This window comes from Leopardus geoffroyi, chromosome A2 (assembly GCF_018350155.1).
Source record: "Leopardus geoffroyi isolate Oge1 chromosome A2, O.geoffroyi_Oge1_pat1.0, whole genome shotgun sequence".
In the NCBI taxonomy this organism is placed as follows: Eukaryota; Metazoa; Chordata; class Mammalia; order Carnivora; family Felidae; genus Leopardus; species Leopardus geoffroyi.
Genome location: NC_059331.1, coordinates 22,778,718 through 22,793,021, shown reverse-complemented (window position 1 = coordinate 22,793,021; position 14,304 = coordinate 22,778,718). Strand labels below are relative to the sequence as shown.

General features: G+C 42.4%; 1 protein-coding gene across 4 annotated transcripts in view; it reads right to left on the bottom strand.

Moving 5' to 3' along the window:
- CACNA2D3 (calcium voltage-gated channel auxiliary subunit alpha2delta 3) overlaps nucleotides 1–14,304 on the bottom strand; it is an 866,452-nt gene that overhangs the window by 612,303 nt on the left and 239,845 nt on the right. For all 4 annotated transcript variants that reach the window (XM_045493219.1, XM_045493218.1, XM_045493220.1 and 1 more), the window contains one exon: nucleotides 1,815–1,874. In XM_045493219.1, the coding sequence (XP_045349175.1) occupies nucleotides 1,815–1,874 (60 nt within the window). The remainder of the gene's footprint in view (nucleotides 1–1,814; nucleotides 1,875–14,304) is intronic.

Here is a 14,304-nt window from a genome sequence, read left to right as displayed (position 1 = left end):
ATATGAGTTTCTGTAATTTACAACCAGAATATTCCCCAGGAGAAGGAGACAGTTTCTCTTGACAACACATTCAAGAGGTCCTTACAATCCTCACAGTTGCAAAGTTGCTTCCTGATGCTTCCATTCAGTCCCTCTGGCCCACTCTAGGAACTCCAAACTGTGTGAAGAGGAGGCACGCTGAAGATAAATGTGGCCAGTAAATAGCCTCTGGACTTTCCTACGGCTGCCGTGGAGGTGTGACGGTAGGAAACAAGGTGCTTCTTGCCCCATTCAGCTGACTCCTCTGCCCCTTCTCCTGCAACTTAGCCCAAAGAGCTGGGCTGGCCTCTCCACCTCTATCCTACTGTTACTGATCGTCCCCAGCACTTCTCCACCTCCCCCTGGAATCTCTTTTGTTTGGCTACCGTCCTGGCTCTATTTGCTTCATATGTTGGTATTATGCCTGAAAATGACTACCAAGTGGTGGGGGTTGATAGTTTCTCTTTCCCCTGCAGACCAATTCTTCACCCTTATGCACCTAGCTCAAATGCTTCAGAAGACAGAACAACATCAACCACTTCAATAGCTGGATTCAGTCAATGGTGGGTACCAGCAAGATATCAGAAGGCTAGATACTGTTATTGGGGTATTATCCCCCCAAATTCCACCCTTCTAGCTCACCACGACTGGCCGCACCCCTCTATCAAATAACCTTTCCATACAGCTACTCTTCCTGGGTTTTGGAAACCACTCCCCACTCATGTTCCTCGGGCTAGGAGGGTGGCTTACCCTGGGGTAGAACATCACTGCTTGTTGGTTTCTCTATAACCATACCTTTGTAAATAATCCCATAGAAATAGAACCATACCTTTGTAAATACTTCTTTCATTAAGCTTTCCTCCATTACCCCCATTTGAGTGTGCATTTTTTTACCCATAGATGGGGAGTGATGAAGAGGGACATCCATGGAACAGATACAGCCAAAGGCTACCTTTGGTATCACCACCTCTTTTGTGCTTGAATACTTAGATCTGCCTTTGTCATTTCCAACAAATGAAAACATACCAAAATAAACACTACTTTCTAATTGTGACCACATGCCACTAAAGGAGATGCACTCTAGCAAAGTACAGATTTAAGGATTAAGATTCATTCCTTCTGTCTGCTTAGCAGGGGGTAAACACCACTGAACTCATTTTGACAATACAGATAAAATTTCCTTCAAGAGGGACCAAAAGGAACCTCCAGGTATTATTCAATTCCCTTGATGCCTTTTAATATGCTTTATATATATATGCCAACATCAAAATCCTTCTCTGCCAAATGCAAGTGTGTCATAGTTGGATATAAAAGCCGCTGAAAGAAATTTATTAATTAGATGTTCAAATGCCATGTCAATGAATGATTTAATTTTTAGATATAATATAACAGCCAATTTAAGATTACATCCGTCACAATTTTGTGTTCAGTCAGCCAGGGAAGTGGGATTTGCTAATATTCTGCTGTCCAAAGCTGTCCATCTTATCAATATACCATTAGGAGTTCTGCTTATTATTGTTAGTTGACTGGTTAAGTCCTCCAGAACTGGGGAGGGGTTTGTCAAAATCTGGTTACGTGCATGTACGTGAGTGTGTGTTATCATTCACTATAACTGTCAGGGTAGAAAACTGTCGAGGATCACCACCCTGCCCTGTCAAGAAATGGACAGGCTTATTTTTAACTGCATAGCATCCTCCTGAAAGTCTCTCTCACTGAAAGCTGGTGTTTTGCTATACCTAGTGTTTCTCGTTCTGCAGCCAACACACAAAAAATTTAACTCAACTATAATCAGTTACCTGCAAGTCTGCATCAAATTCATGTTTCAGATGTGCCTCTTCTGCAGCCTCCACAAGACGCTGAAAAGAGAGAAGGCAACGTGAAGGATCAGAAATGTGGTCCAGACCCCATTCCAACAATGTAAAAAGGCAAATGCTTCTCCATTGCTCCCAGATGACAGACTGCATCATGGCATGTACACTGTGACTTGGTCCCTTTGCTCCCATGAAACTGGAGACAGTAACATCAGTGTCAAAATCTGGGTTTTGCCTTCATCATTAAGTCAATTTTTTCCAGCAAACATTTACTGTTATGTGTGTATAAATGCACACGTGCTCTGCATCCATTTCCATAGCAATTTGTAACAACTCAAAGACACTGGTCCTTGAGGCCCAATAAGAATGACAAAACCTACCTAGAAGAGTGATTCCTTAGATATAGATGTCTCTTCATCACAAGATTTATTGAATTGAATCAAGTCCAACACTACGTGGGCTAACTTTCTCCCCCTTCAGTTTGGGAAATACTACTGATTTTAATTCCCTCACTCATTCAAAGCAATTATTTCTGCACCCAGTTCTAGTATGTAATTATCAGGTGACAATTATTTGGATTTATGGTACATCAATGCCACTGTGACCATCTGCATCCCAGTAAGAAAATCGCTGAAATTAGATCAATAACCAGAACCTTTAAATATACAACTCTTGTTACTCTTCTTAGCCAATTAAATTCAACTAATCCATATTCTTATGAAAACAATTTCACGAAATTCCATTCGAAGGCAATTAGTCAACTATCAAAATCATGTTTACTTTAATTTGAATTTGCCAACATTAAGTTGAAAACGTAGGTTAGAGGATGTTGCAGAAAACTCACGTAGTGAGATAATATTTCACTAAAATTTCATCGAACTAAAAGCAAAACCTTTAGATCCAAGTAAAAATGCAGCCATTTCTGTTTTCCTTCTGGTTACTTTTGTAACCTGCGCTGTCTTTAACTTGTTTTTTCTTGGCATAACACAGACCTGAGTTTAATAGGCCATGTTTGAAATGGGGTGACACGGGTATTAATCTCTAAATGATTACAAATCAACAGACAAATGTTCCATGAATAATTATTCAATTGGATATGGAAATGAAGAGGTTGAAATATATGTGGGTAACATTAGGCACCAATACAGACCACTAAGCTCTCTCCATAGAACATGCAAAGAGATAGGTCAGCCAGAGACAGTGCTGCCCACAGACAGGAATCTGGGAGGGCAGCAAATCTGGCTTCCCACACTTTCTTTAGACAGTCAGGAAGGGGCTTCACCTTCTCTGGAGAATCAAAGAACAGACCCCAGGAGAACACTACAGAGCCAGAGCCAGAAGACCCAGTTCTCACCCTAGCCTAGATACAACCCACTACATCTTACTCAAGCCCCTTCCCCTGTCAGGCCTTGGTTTCCTCATTGGAAACACCTGAAACGGTGACCCCAGAACAGGGCTAAACCAAGGGCAGTCCCCCACCCAAGCATCAGTTTTACGAGAATGCACGTTCTCATGCCCCATCCCATCTTACAGAATCAGAGGCCCTGAGGGTGGGCCTAGAAATCCGTTTTAACAAGCCCTCCAGGGGATTTGGAAGCTGCTAAAGTTTGAGAACCACTGGCAAAAAAACAGCATTCATCTTAGAGCTGAATATATCCCTGCTGCCTTGATTAATGATATGCACTAGCTCTCCAAGTTTTCTCAACTTTCATTCGTCTTTTTTTTAATTTTTTTTTCAACGTTTATTTATTTTTGGGACAGAGAGAGACAGAGCATGAACGGGGGAGGGGCAGAGAGAGAGGGAGACACAGAATCGGAAACAGGCTCCAGGCTCTGAGCCATCAGCCCAGAGCCCGATGTGGGGCTCGAACTCACGGACCGCGAGATCGTGACCTGGCTGAAGTCGGACGCTTAACCGACTGCGCCACCCAGGCGCCCCTCATTCGTCTTTTTAAAATCTGTGTACATGTGTATTTTCACTATAAGACAGTATATGCTTTCTAGAGGAGAAGCATACAGTTGAGAGGATGAGAAACAGAAGAAAAGAAAAATTAAGAAGAGACACTATTTATTTGGATATAATAAATAAATAATATATATATATATATAATATATAAGTAATATAATAAATCTACAATATGTAGATTGGATCCATTGGCCCCAACCTTTCATTGCATCACAGTCTTCCTAGAATCATCCTAGACAATGAAGTATGTCAGCCGCTGGGAATCACATGACCCAGTCTGCAAAGGCACCCATGTGGACTTCGACAGATGAGTGACAGACAGTGATACAAGAAATTGATGTATTTGTGAGAGCTTATTCTTTTTTTTTTTAATTTTTTTTTAACGTTTATTTATTTTTGAGACAGAGAGAGACAGAGCATGAATGGGGGAGGGTCAGAGCGAGAGGGAGACACAGAATCCGAAACAGGCTCCAGGCTCTGAGCGGTCAGCACAAAGCCAGGGCTCGAACTCACGGACCGCAAGATCGTGACCTGAGCTGAAGTCGGAGGCTTAACCGACTGAGCTACCCAGGCGCCCCTAGAGAGCTTATTCTCTTAATCTCTGTAACAGATTGGGGCACCTGGTGGTTCAGCCGGTTAAGCTTATGACTTCTGCTCAGGTCATGATCTCATGCCTTTGACTTTGAGCCCCGTGTTGCACTCTATGCTGACAGCTCAGAGCCTGGAGCCTGCCTCGGATTCTCTGTCTCCCTCTCCCTCTGCCCATCCCCTGCTCACGCTCTGTCTCTCTCTCCTTCAAACATAAATAAACCTTAAAAAAAATTTTTTTAATCTTTGTAACAGATTTAGATTTTCTGTGTATGTATCATGAAATCAGTTTCATATTGAGGTTTATAGAACGTGTATGAATATATATTTACACATAAATATACATGTCTGAGCACTTACATTATAAAAAAAAAAAACTCATGCATTTTGATTATGTATTTACTTAAACACACAGAAGTGGTTGTTTCATGATATCTAAATACTCCGAGAATCCAGAGAAGAAATGCTAATGACATGTACAAATGACAAAAAGATAAGAACAAATAAAATTTCATGATGACCAAGACAGAAAATATTGAAAGAAGTGAACAACTGGAAATGAAAAAAACAATAAAGCAGAATACCAACAAATAAGAGAACAAGATGGAAATACTAGGTAGTTGAAATTATCACGAAAGAACACAGCATGATATGTATTTCACATATTTAGTAAAAAGCATTTCATTTACCTTTGTGTATATATGTATATCATAATACCATTTAACATATTCATATATAACATAACATGAAATGTAATACAGTTCAACCACAAACACTGCAATACAAGTCATAGGGCACAAGGAGGTAACAAACTGGAAACAATTCAATACTATTGTACTGACTACTAAGATAAGGCAAAGCACTGTTCTCTGTGTGGTGCAGCGAGTACCGTGCTGGCCAGTTTTTACATTCATTCTCAAGTTAAATTTGCCACGTGCTTTTTTTTTTTTTTAACTTAATTTATCTCACATATTTTTTGTTTCCATGAAGATATTTTACCATCAAGCTCACTACAAGACCTTAAGAAATAAGATTCAAAAACAGATGGTCCACTGGCAGCTACACATAATAGTTATCTCATGGAAAGCAAGTTAAGTACTTTCGAACAGGGCTCTTTTTCAAAGGATACATACTTCATGCAGTATGGGGCTACTGGAAGAGAGGCCTACATTTTATGGGAGAATTCAGGGGAAGATCCTCAAGAACAAGCTCATCGGTTATGCACAATGGTAATGACAAACAGCACACCAAGAACTTGTAGCTTTTGGAAAGAATAAAGGATAGTTGATCTTTCTTCTGAAATACTCTTATAAAGACACACAAATTATAAGAAATGTTATTTAAGAAGGATATCATGTGCCGGGGTGCCTGGGTGGCTCAGTCAGTTAAGCGTCTGACTTCAGCTCAGGTCATGATCTCTCAGTTCAAAGATTCAAGCCCCACATCGGGCTCTGTGCTAACAGCTCAGAGCCCAGAGCCTGCTTCGGATTCTGTGTCTCCCTCACTCTCTGCCCTTCCCTGCTCATGCTCTGTCTCTGTCTCTCAAAAATAAACATTAGAAAAAAATTTTAAAAGAAAAAATTTTTAAATTTATCATGTGCCATAAATTTACCTAAAACAGAGTCCTGGGGACAAAAGTTCCTATTATAAAAATAAATTGAATCACCATTTCAAAAAAGTCAAGACCATTCAACTTCCAACTCATGCTTGCCAGTAGAAAAGAGCAGCTTCTAGTGTCTCTTTCCTAAGCAAATCCCTTTATCACCTAAATCAAATTAAGTATGTTTTAAAAATAAGTTTGATCACTGCTTGCAGGTAAGAAAAATCAATTAAAATTTGCTAATATTTTAGTTATTATATAAGGAACCACTGAGCCCGAGGGAAACTGTTACTCTATTATACCTATTGGAAAGGCAGTGTGCTTTTAATAATAATGAGTTAATTTTCTCTTGTATGAATTCCCCTTTTGGATCTGCAGATGGGATTACAGAATTGTGAATGTGGTTTTTAATTAAAACTGAACACTGGAAATAAAAATGGCTTTGAAGACTTGTATTCAAAACCGGGCTCTGAGGCAAGGAAACAGCAGTGTTGTCCGCCCGCGGATCCTCCCCACTTTAACGCCAAAGCATTCCCTCGCTCAATAAAAATGATAACAATGTACTAGAATATACATGCTGGCCTTGGAACAAAGCATCTACAAGCCAAAAAGTTGCCATTCAGGATGTGATGTATGTTTCAGCGACTTTATATTTCCAAAGAACGCTTCCCTTTTAGTGAAATAAATACAAACAAAAGCCATCTTTATAAATAAGAAATGCTAGAAGCCATGGACCATGGACACTATTTACAGCTACGGTGAAGGCAAAACTGCCAAGGGAAACAGTGGGATATTAAAGCGTTTCATTTTAAATCACATCTTATTTCTTCTTACAGTGACCCCACGTATAATCAGTACGATGCTACAGGACACACGGTCTCCAGTCTCCTCCTCCAAAACACTTAAATCAAGATGACAGCTATAGAGGTCAAACTTCCTGTCATGGTTGAGGAGGGGGGAAAACAGGACACCAAATCACCATAAAAACTGGATCAGAAGAAGAAAATGATTTTTTTTGTTGCTCTACTTGTATTTTATCTTTTATTTTTTGTTTTTGTTGTTCCTGATCATTTTGGCTTAATAGGGAAAAAGACAGTACAGTGAGAGGTGGGAAAGGTAAGAGAAAATGTGATAGTAACTTACTACTGGACTCCTACTGAGTCTATCAGAATGAACAAATTATGTACAAATGAAAAGAAAAAAATTTTAATAAGAAGGGGGAAAGGCGGAGGAGGGAACCATTATAGACAGAAATCCTTAAAGCAAAACAGAAATATAAAAACCATATGGAGAAGCAAAGAAAAATGATATTTTTATTTCTCATGTTAAAACTAAAAAGCTTTGGCTTGTAAATGCTGTTATAATGGGATATTGGAATTTAACAAAGATTTCAAAGCACTTAATGTGCTTCATTTTGCAACAGTACATTTAATAATCGTACCTGCATTTTTATTGCCTTTTTTTCTGGAATGAATACATAATTATTTTTCCAAAAAAAAGGGGGGGGTACATTAGACTGAGGGGATTCTAAGGAAAACCTGTAATCACTAACATGGCTTTGGGCTATACTGATGACTCACTTGAAGCTAATGATTGAATTGTCGAGAATACCAGGGTTAGAGATCACGTGAGACTTCCTTCAAATCCAACAAGCACTAAACTTGGTGTAGAAGAATAACCATACAGAATGACCAGAAGACAGTACCACTGCCATCACGACCATACCCAGTGTCGCATGGTTCATGTTTTCCTTACACTAGATTCAGCGGCCTTTGCTTGAAGAGCTAGTTTGATGCAGGAAGAGTTATACCTTTTGCCCATCTGTGTGCACCTAGGGGTAATGCTACCCTGGCACCATTTAGGCAGGGCTTGAACTCAGCATGTTGACGGTCTACAGCAGCGAAGACAGAGGAGACCCTGGTCCTATCTGCATCCCAGATTTCAAATTCAATTGATCCCAGAAACAAAATGAAAAATCTCTACCCTCATTAAAATGCTGTCAGCACATGAAAATGTGTCTCTGAGAATCTGGACAAAATGGGATTGATTTGTTCCCAGGGCTAATTTCAAACACTCCTTTCTTGTATGAAGGGTCAGAAATCAAGGTGCCTGGATGGCTCAGTCAGTTAAGTGTGTGACTCTTGGTTTCAGTTCCGGTCATGATCTCATGGTTCAAGAGTTCGAGCCCCGCACTGAGCGCTACACTGACAGCATGGAGCCTTATTGAGATATTCTCTCTCTCTCTCTCTCTCTCTCTCTCTCTCTCTCTCCTTCTCTCTCTGCCCCTCCCCAGCTCATGCTCTTGCTCTCTCAAAGTAAATAGTAAACTTTAAAAAAAGGGGGGGGGTCAGAAATCAATAGTTTAAGACCTATTAAGTTGGGGGGGGCGTAAGATGTTCAAACTTACATTTTCATTCCTTCTGGCAGGGAAATCCCTTCCCCTTTGTTCTTGGGATGGAGTTTTTACTACTCTGTCACAGTGTTGATTCATCTTTGCTGCTTTTGCACTAGAATAGTCAGATCACTACTTCCCAAAGTGTGGGGCTTGTACCACCAGTGAGCCATGAAACATGAGGTGCTTTACAGAAGGGTGAGGGCCACACATGAGGAAAACAGCAAGTGCAACATAAAGGGACAAGTGACAAAGAATACTGCCAGTAGGCTAGGAAGCTTCCCAGAAGAAGTGACATCAAGCTGTGCTCTAAAGGAAAACAGAAGGAAAGGTACTGAACCAGTGTTCCAGCCCATGGGAACATTGCGCACAAAGTTCTGGAGGCAAGAAAACGTGCTGGTAGCAGCCAGATCTCAGAGACCTACACAGAGGCCACCTCTATGAAAGATCTTCAGGCAATAAACCAGGGCCAAAGGAAATTACCTGGAAAGATGGACACAATTAAAGAAGACTGCATTCCCTCCCAGTGAGAAATGCTGAAATCCACAGTTAGAGTCATATCTGAGAGCTTCACAATATTCAGTAATCCTTATTGATACAAATGTTTTTACTTTTCAATTCCAATAGAAATGACACATATAAATCACCAACTATCAAGATGATCATTTCTTTAGAGAAAAACAGCTTTTAAGGAGCCTTCATTATTTCTTTGTTCCTGTAGAAGAAATAAGCTTTGTTGCACACGAATGAACATTTTGTATAAAATGACCTTCTGCCTGAAAACTGCAAAGATTGCTTCTGCTTTAAAAACAGCAAACATTTCAAAGTAGATTATAAAAGCTAATCTATAAAGTTTCCAGAGAAAGCAGGTAACGGAACAAAAGAGCAAACACATCGAGCATGTACCTGGGGCTCTCTCCTCCCTTCCTCCACTCCTCCCCCTTCCCAGCTCCATCAGATTACATAAGCCTATATCAGACTTTTACAAGACAAAATAAGCCTAGACCTTTCATCAGAAGACAGGATCACAAACAAAGCAAACTACCTTTGTATCCACAGGAGATAGCTGTCATCAATTTGAGGCTGATTAAATTAATGCCTGTTATCAACAAGTATAGCCAATTTCCAAACCAGAGCCACCTCATTCTACAGATAAGGCTGCGTTTGCCCAAGTGCAACACGTGCAAAGCCTCTACAGATAGAAACAGCCAAACTTTGCTCAAGGGGCTGCCCAAGGACCATGGCAGCTGGGAGGAGTTAGGAAGAAAAGACAAGCAACGTTTTCAGATGATCCGGGATCTTATGGAATGGCCCTCCGTTTACATAGCCTTCTTGGGAATGGCTTACTTTATTACCAAAATCAAGTCAACTTAACCACAAACCTTGAAAAGTTCCCTCAGAACTCTTCAGTTGTGGGATAACTGGGCTATTTCCTTTGTGGGCAATGAAATTATCATTAACTTCCTAAGGGGGCAGTCCAGGATGGAGGGGAAAGTCCAAGATGAACGGGATTATAGAAGTTTGAGGATAAACATTTGTTTTCCACAACGAAAGGAAATCACCTATCCCAGAGGACTCTCAACAGTAAAAAAAATCCTGTTCCAGCCCTTAATTACATCTTTTCCAGGACTTACTCGGAGGTGTGAAACCCACAATGGCAGAGTATGGAAGGTACCATCCAGATAGCTAAGGATGATGGGAACATCTATATAAAACAAGGCACAGCTAAGTTAACAAGGTGTTATTGCCAGTGGGAAAATCTGTCCTACGGAGTTTCTATTCTGAGTTGTAGTTCCCTTCTGTTCAACTTACTTTAACAAGTGTTTGATGAGAACCTATCAAGTAACCAGAATGGTACCAAGAACTGAGTGGGACATCAAGCAATAAATAACTTAGTCCTGACCCACAAGAAGCTTTTGGTCCAGCAGAATGAGAACAGGTCTCAGAGTCCAAGGACAAGGGTTTAAATCCAGATCACCCTACTCATTAGCTGCTTCTTCTGGGAAAAACCTTAACTTGTCTGAGCCCTGATTTTCTTATCTGAGGCCCTGAAATAATACCATCTTTCCTCTTACTTCGGTGTGTGAACTTGGTGAGAATGTAGACACAAAACATTTCCTAAGGATTCCGCGCAAGTGCAAGAAATTATTATGATGGGGCAGGAGAAGAGACAAGATGTTCAGGCATAACACAGCTTGACTGTAACAAGGAAAGCTCACAGAGTCTATGCCTCCCACGGTTGGCTCTCATATGGGGAGAACTTGGAACAACGCCTCAAGTTCACAGTTACATGGAGGTTATGAGAACGTCGATTCTGCTGCCAAGGAGAGGACTCCAAACCTTGTGTTCACAAACACAAGGCTGTGCACCTGCTCCTTAAGGACTGGTTTCAGAACCCACCAGTCTTTTCCAGCTTCTGCAGCAAAATCCGTGATCGGTGAGGCTGAAAATGGAATGAGGCCAGGGCCTTTATTGAAAGGTTTGACTGATGTCCTCAGAATGGCACAAACACAGAAATTAAGCTGTTTGCCAAAGCAAGCTCCTTTGACGGATGGCACCTGAGACGTGGAGCAGGCCAATAAGTGTGGCAGGCAGTTCCTAGCCCCTGGCCCCAAACAATGGCCAGGGAAAGAAAAGGTTCTTTCAACTTGAAAGCGGAAAAACACAGAGCAACCTTCATGTCCATTCAGACTTTACCTACTCAAGATGGAGTTTTACATAAATTTGATGCATAGAAAACCTATCCCAGTTCTCTTTTTATTCTTTCCTTCTATCTGTCCATGCAAGTATTTACCAGGCAACTTCAGCTGGGGGTCAGGGGGCAACATATTTTGGTCCAGAGAGCAGGCTCTGGGGTCAGACAACCTGACTTTGAATCCTGGCTCCAGCTACTTCATGAGAGAGAGTACTCTGGGCCAAAGTCCTGGAACACAGTAAACACCCAATGGTGTTAGGACTTCTCATTGTTGATGATGACACCCATGGGCGTGATGAGGATGATGACACGTATCAGAAGAATTATGCCAGGGCTTGGGCCATGAAGACAACTGGCACCTTTGTTGTCTAGGTGGGAGGAGAAGCAAATCATTAGACAGTGTGGTGTGGGCCACAATGGGAGGACCACATGGGTGACAACAGCAAATAGCTGTTGGGTTTCACACCTCCTGTCCCCATGTGAAGCTGCTTTAAGCGTTCGAGTCAATCAATCCAGTTAATCCTCACAACCACCCCATAAAAGAAAGCACAGAGAGTATCCCAAGTCTACACATGAGGAAAACGAAGGGCAGAGAGAGTAACGTGCAATGAAAACTCAAAAGCAGGAAACAGATAACCCTGCCAGGGCATGGAACACCATGGGGAAGGTTTCATCAGTGATGTGACTGTGAGCCTGGCTTAAAGGATGAGTGAAAGTCAGACACATGGCCAAGAGAAATGACGGGGAGGGAACAGCAAAGGCTCCACAGTAGGAGACCCGTGTGTCTGCAGAGCTGCAGGTGGTCTGGAATGGGGGAGGTAAAGGGGAGGAGGGTGCCAAAAGGCAGGCAGGTATGGCTCAGGTGAGCAAGGACAATGAGCTAGGTGAAGGGATCCTGTGTCCCGTGCACAGCGGGGACAGGGCACTGAAGAGGTCCAACTGGGCAGAAGAGTGACATGACGACCTCTGGACATTAAGTCATCTTTATACTAATCCGGGAGCACTGCTGAAAAAAACAAATTATAAGCAGATAAACCTGAAACAAGAAGATACTGATGCAGGGAAACTGCTCAATTTAATGCCACTGATTACACAAATATTTCAACCCATCAGCGAGTCCTCTGGACTATCCCTCTAAAATACACCTTATGTTTACCACCATTGTTATCATCTCCCCATTAGAACCTAGTCAAAGCCACAACCATCTGTTCCTAGACACCAGCCTAACAAGACCCCAGCTTTTGCTCCAAGCTATCTACACTGCCAGAAGGACCTTTTAAGAGTAATTCTGATGGCATCCCTCCCCCGTTGAAACCCTCTGATGACTTCCCATTACTCATGACCATGACTCACAGGCTCTTCATGATATGCCCTGCACCCTCAGCGGCCTCCTTCTGCACTGGTTCCAGATCACCACAGACTTGTCTCTGTCTCCCTTCCTGTTCTTGTGGCTAAGGATCCTCAGATGTTTGCCCCCTCCTCCTTGTCATCCATGCTGTAGCTCCCATGACCGCTCCTCAGAGATACCATCGCCATCCCACCTCGCACAAAACAGTGACATGCTGTGTTAATAAAACAGCACTGAACGCATGGCCAATGCTGAAAATGCAGCTGTTGCACAACTTAACAAAGATCCGTTATTTACCCTACTATGCACCAGGTACTGTGTTTGGCTGGGACTATAAAGTTTATAAGATATACCTCCTTCCCCTGAGGACATTATAGCCTAGGGAGGGAAAAAGAAAACCAGACAACCAGAACTCAATGTGATAAAGGTTCCAAGAGGAGGAAGCCCACTGAGCGATCAACTAGACCAGGCTTACAGGTGCAAGGAGGCTTCTCATCTATGTTGACACCAGAAGGACAAGCAATAGCCCAGGAAACAGGAAGGTCCTTTCAGGATCAGGAAACTGCATGTGCAAAGACCCCAAGGCAAAAGACAACATGACAGACACACTCAGGCAATCACAAAAAGTTCAGTATATGGACACATGTAGAGGTGGGGTTGCATGGAGCGAGGTAGCACAAAAGGAGGCTGGAGAGTTTTAAGCAGCTAAAACATATTATTGAAGTTATATAGATTTTTAAAAATTTTTCAGAAGGTGATCCGAGACAATGAAGAGAAAGACTACAGAAAAAGCACGTTAAAGCTATTCAGAAGAGTGAATCTCCAAGACTCGGAGGCCAACAGGCCAGAGAGAATGAGGGGACAGAGTAATGGTAACTGGCTTGGTGCTGTTAAGCACTAGCCAGTACCACCCCCAGGAGACACCAAGGAATGGTCAGAGAGGCAGATGGAGCTCAGAAGGAACACTTGAGAAAAGAAGGCTGGCAGGTGTTGCGAAAGCTCAGAGTGACACCAAGTAACGTAATGATGGAAGATCTGCTGAAGAAGGGCATAGGCTGGATGCTGCCTGTGGATTCTCAGCATCACTGAAGCTACCCCTTCTATGGCAAGGGCTAGAAGCCTGAAAACTACCTGTTCTAGAATCCCTTACCAGCAGGGATTCAGATTAGATTCGGAGAGACCTACAAGGCAAAAACGGCAGATGCCAATGTTCTCCAACTGAAGCTATGGGCAAGTGTGTGGGTATCTGCAGATGGCACAGGTCTTTTGCTGGTGTCATCCACATGCCCTCCTGAGAATTACCCACTGAGTGTACAGAGGCTCAGGCCGCTGGTGGTGGTTCCCCGTGACCATGGCACTTCCCGAATCTATGCACTTGGGCAGCAGCTTCCCTGAACCTCGTGCCCCCGATTCTGCCAACTATCAAGTGAGCTTTAAGCTCCTTATGTTAATCCCTGCCTACTTAGAATACCTAAAGGCTTTTTGGCTTTTCTGGCCAAACCTGAGTGAACTGGAGGGTTAAGTACGCAAGAACCATTTTAGAGCAGAGGTAGGAGCAGGGTCCAATGTGCAGGGAACAGAAAAGTGGGAGGAACTGAAGTTTGGGAGAGTAATCCAGATTCCTGTATGAAAATACTAGGAAGGAAGGAAGGAAGGAAGGAAGGAAGGAAGGAAGGAAGGCAGGCAGGCAGGCAGGCAGGTTGGGGTGGGGGAGGAAGGAAGGAAAGAAAAAAAGGAAGGAGGGAGGGAGGGAGGAGAGATTTAGGCCCTGGCAGGAAGGGAATTCAGGGAGAAGGAAGGTTTGAGGATGAAAACATGCTTACAGTAACAAAGGCAGTAATAAGAACTGTCCTGGGAAGCTCCCTGATGACCCAGCTCAGGGAAGC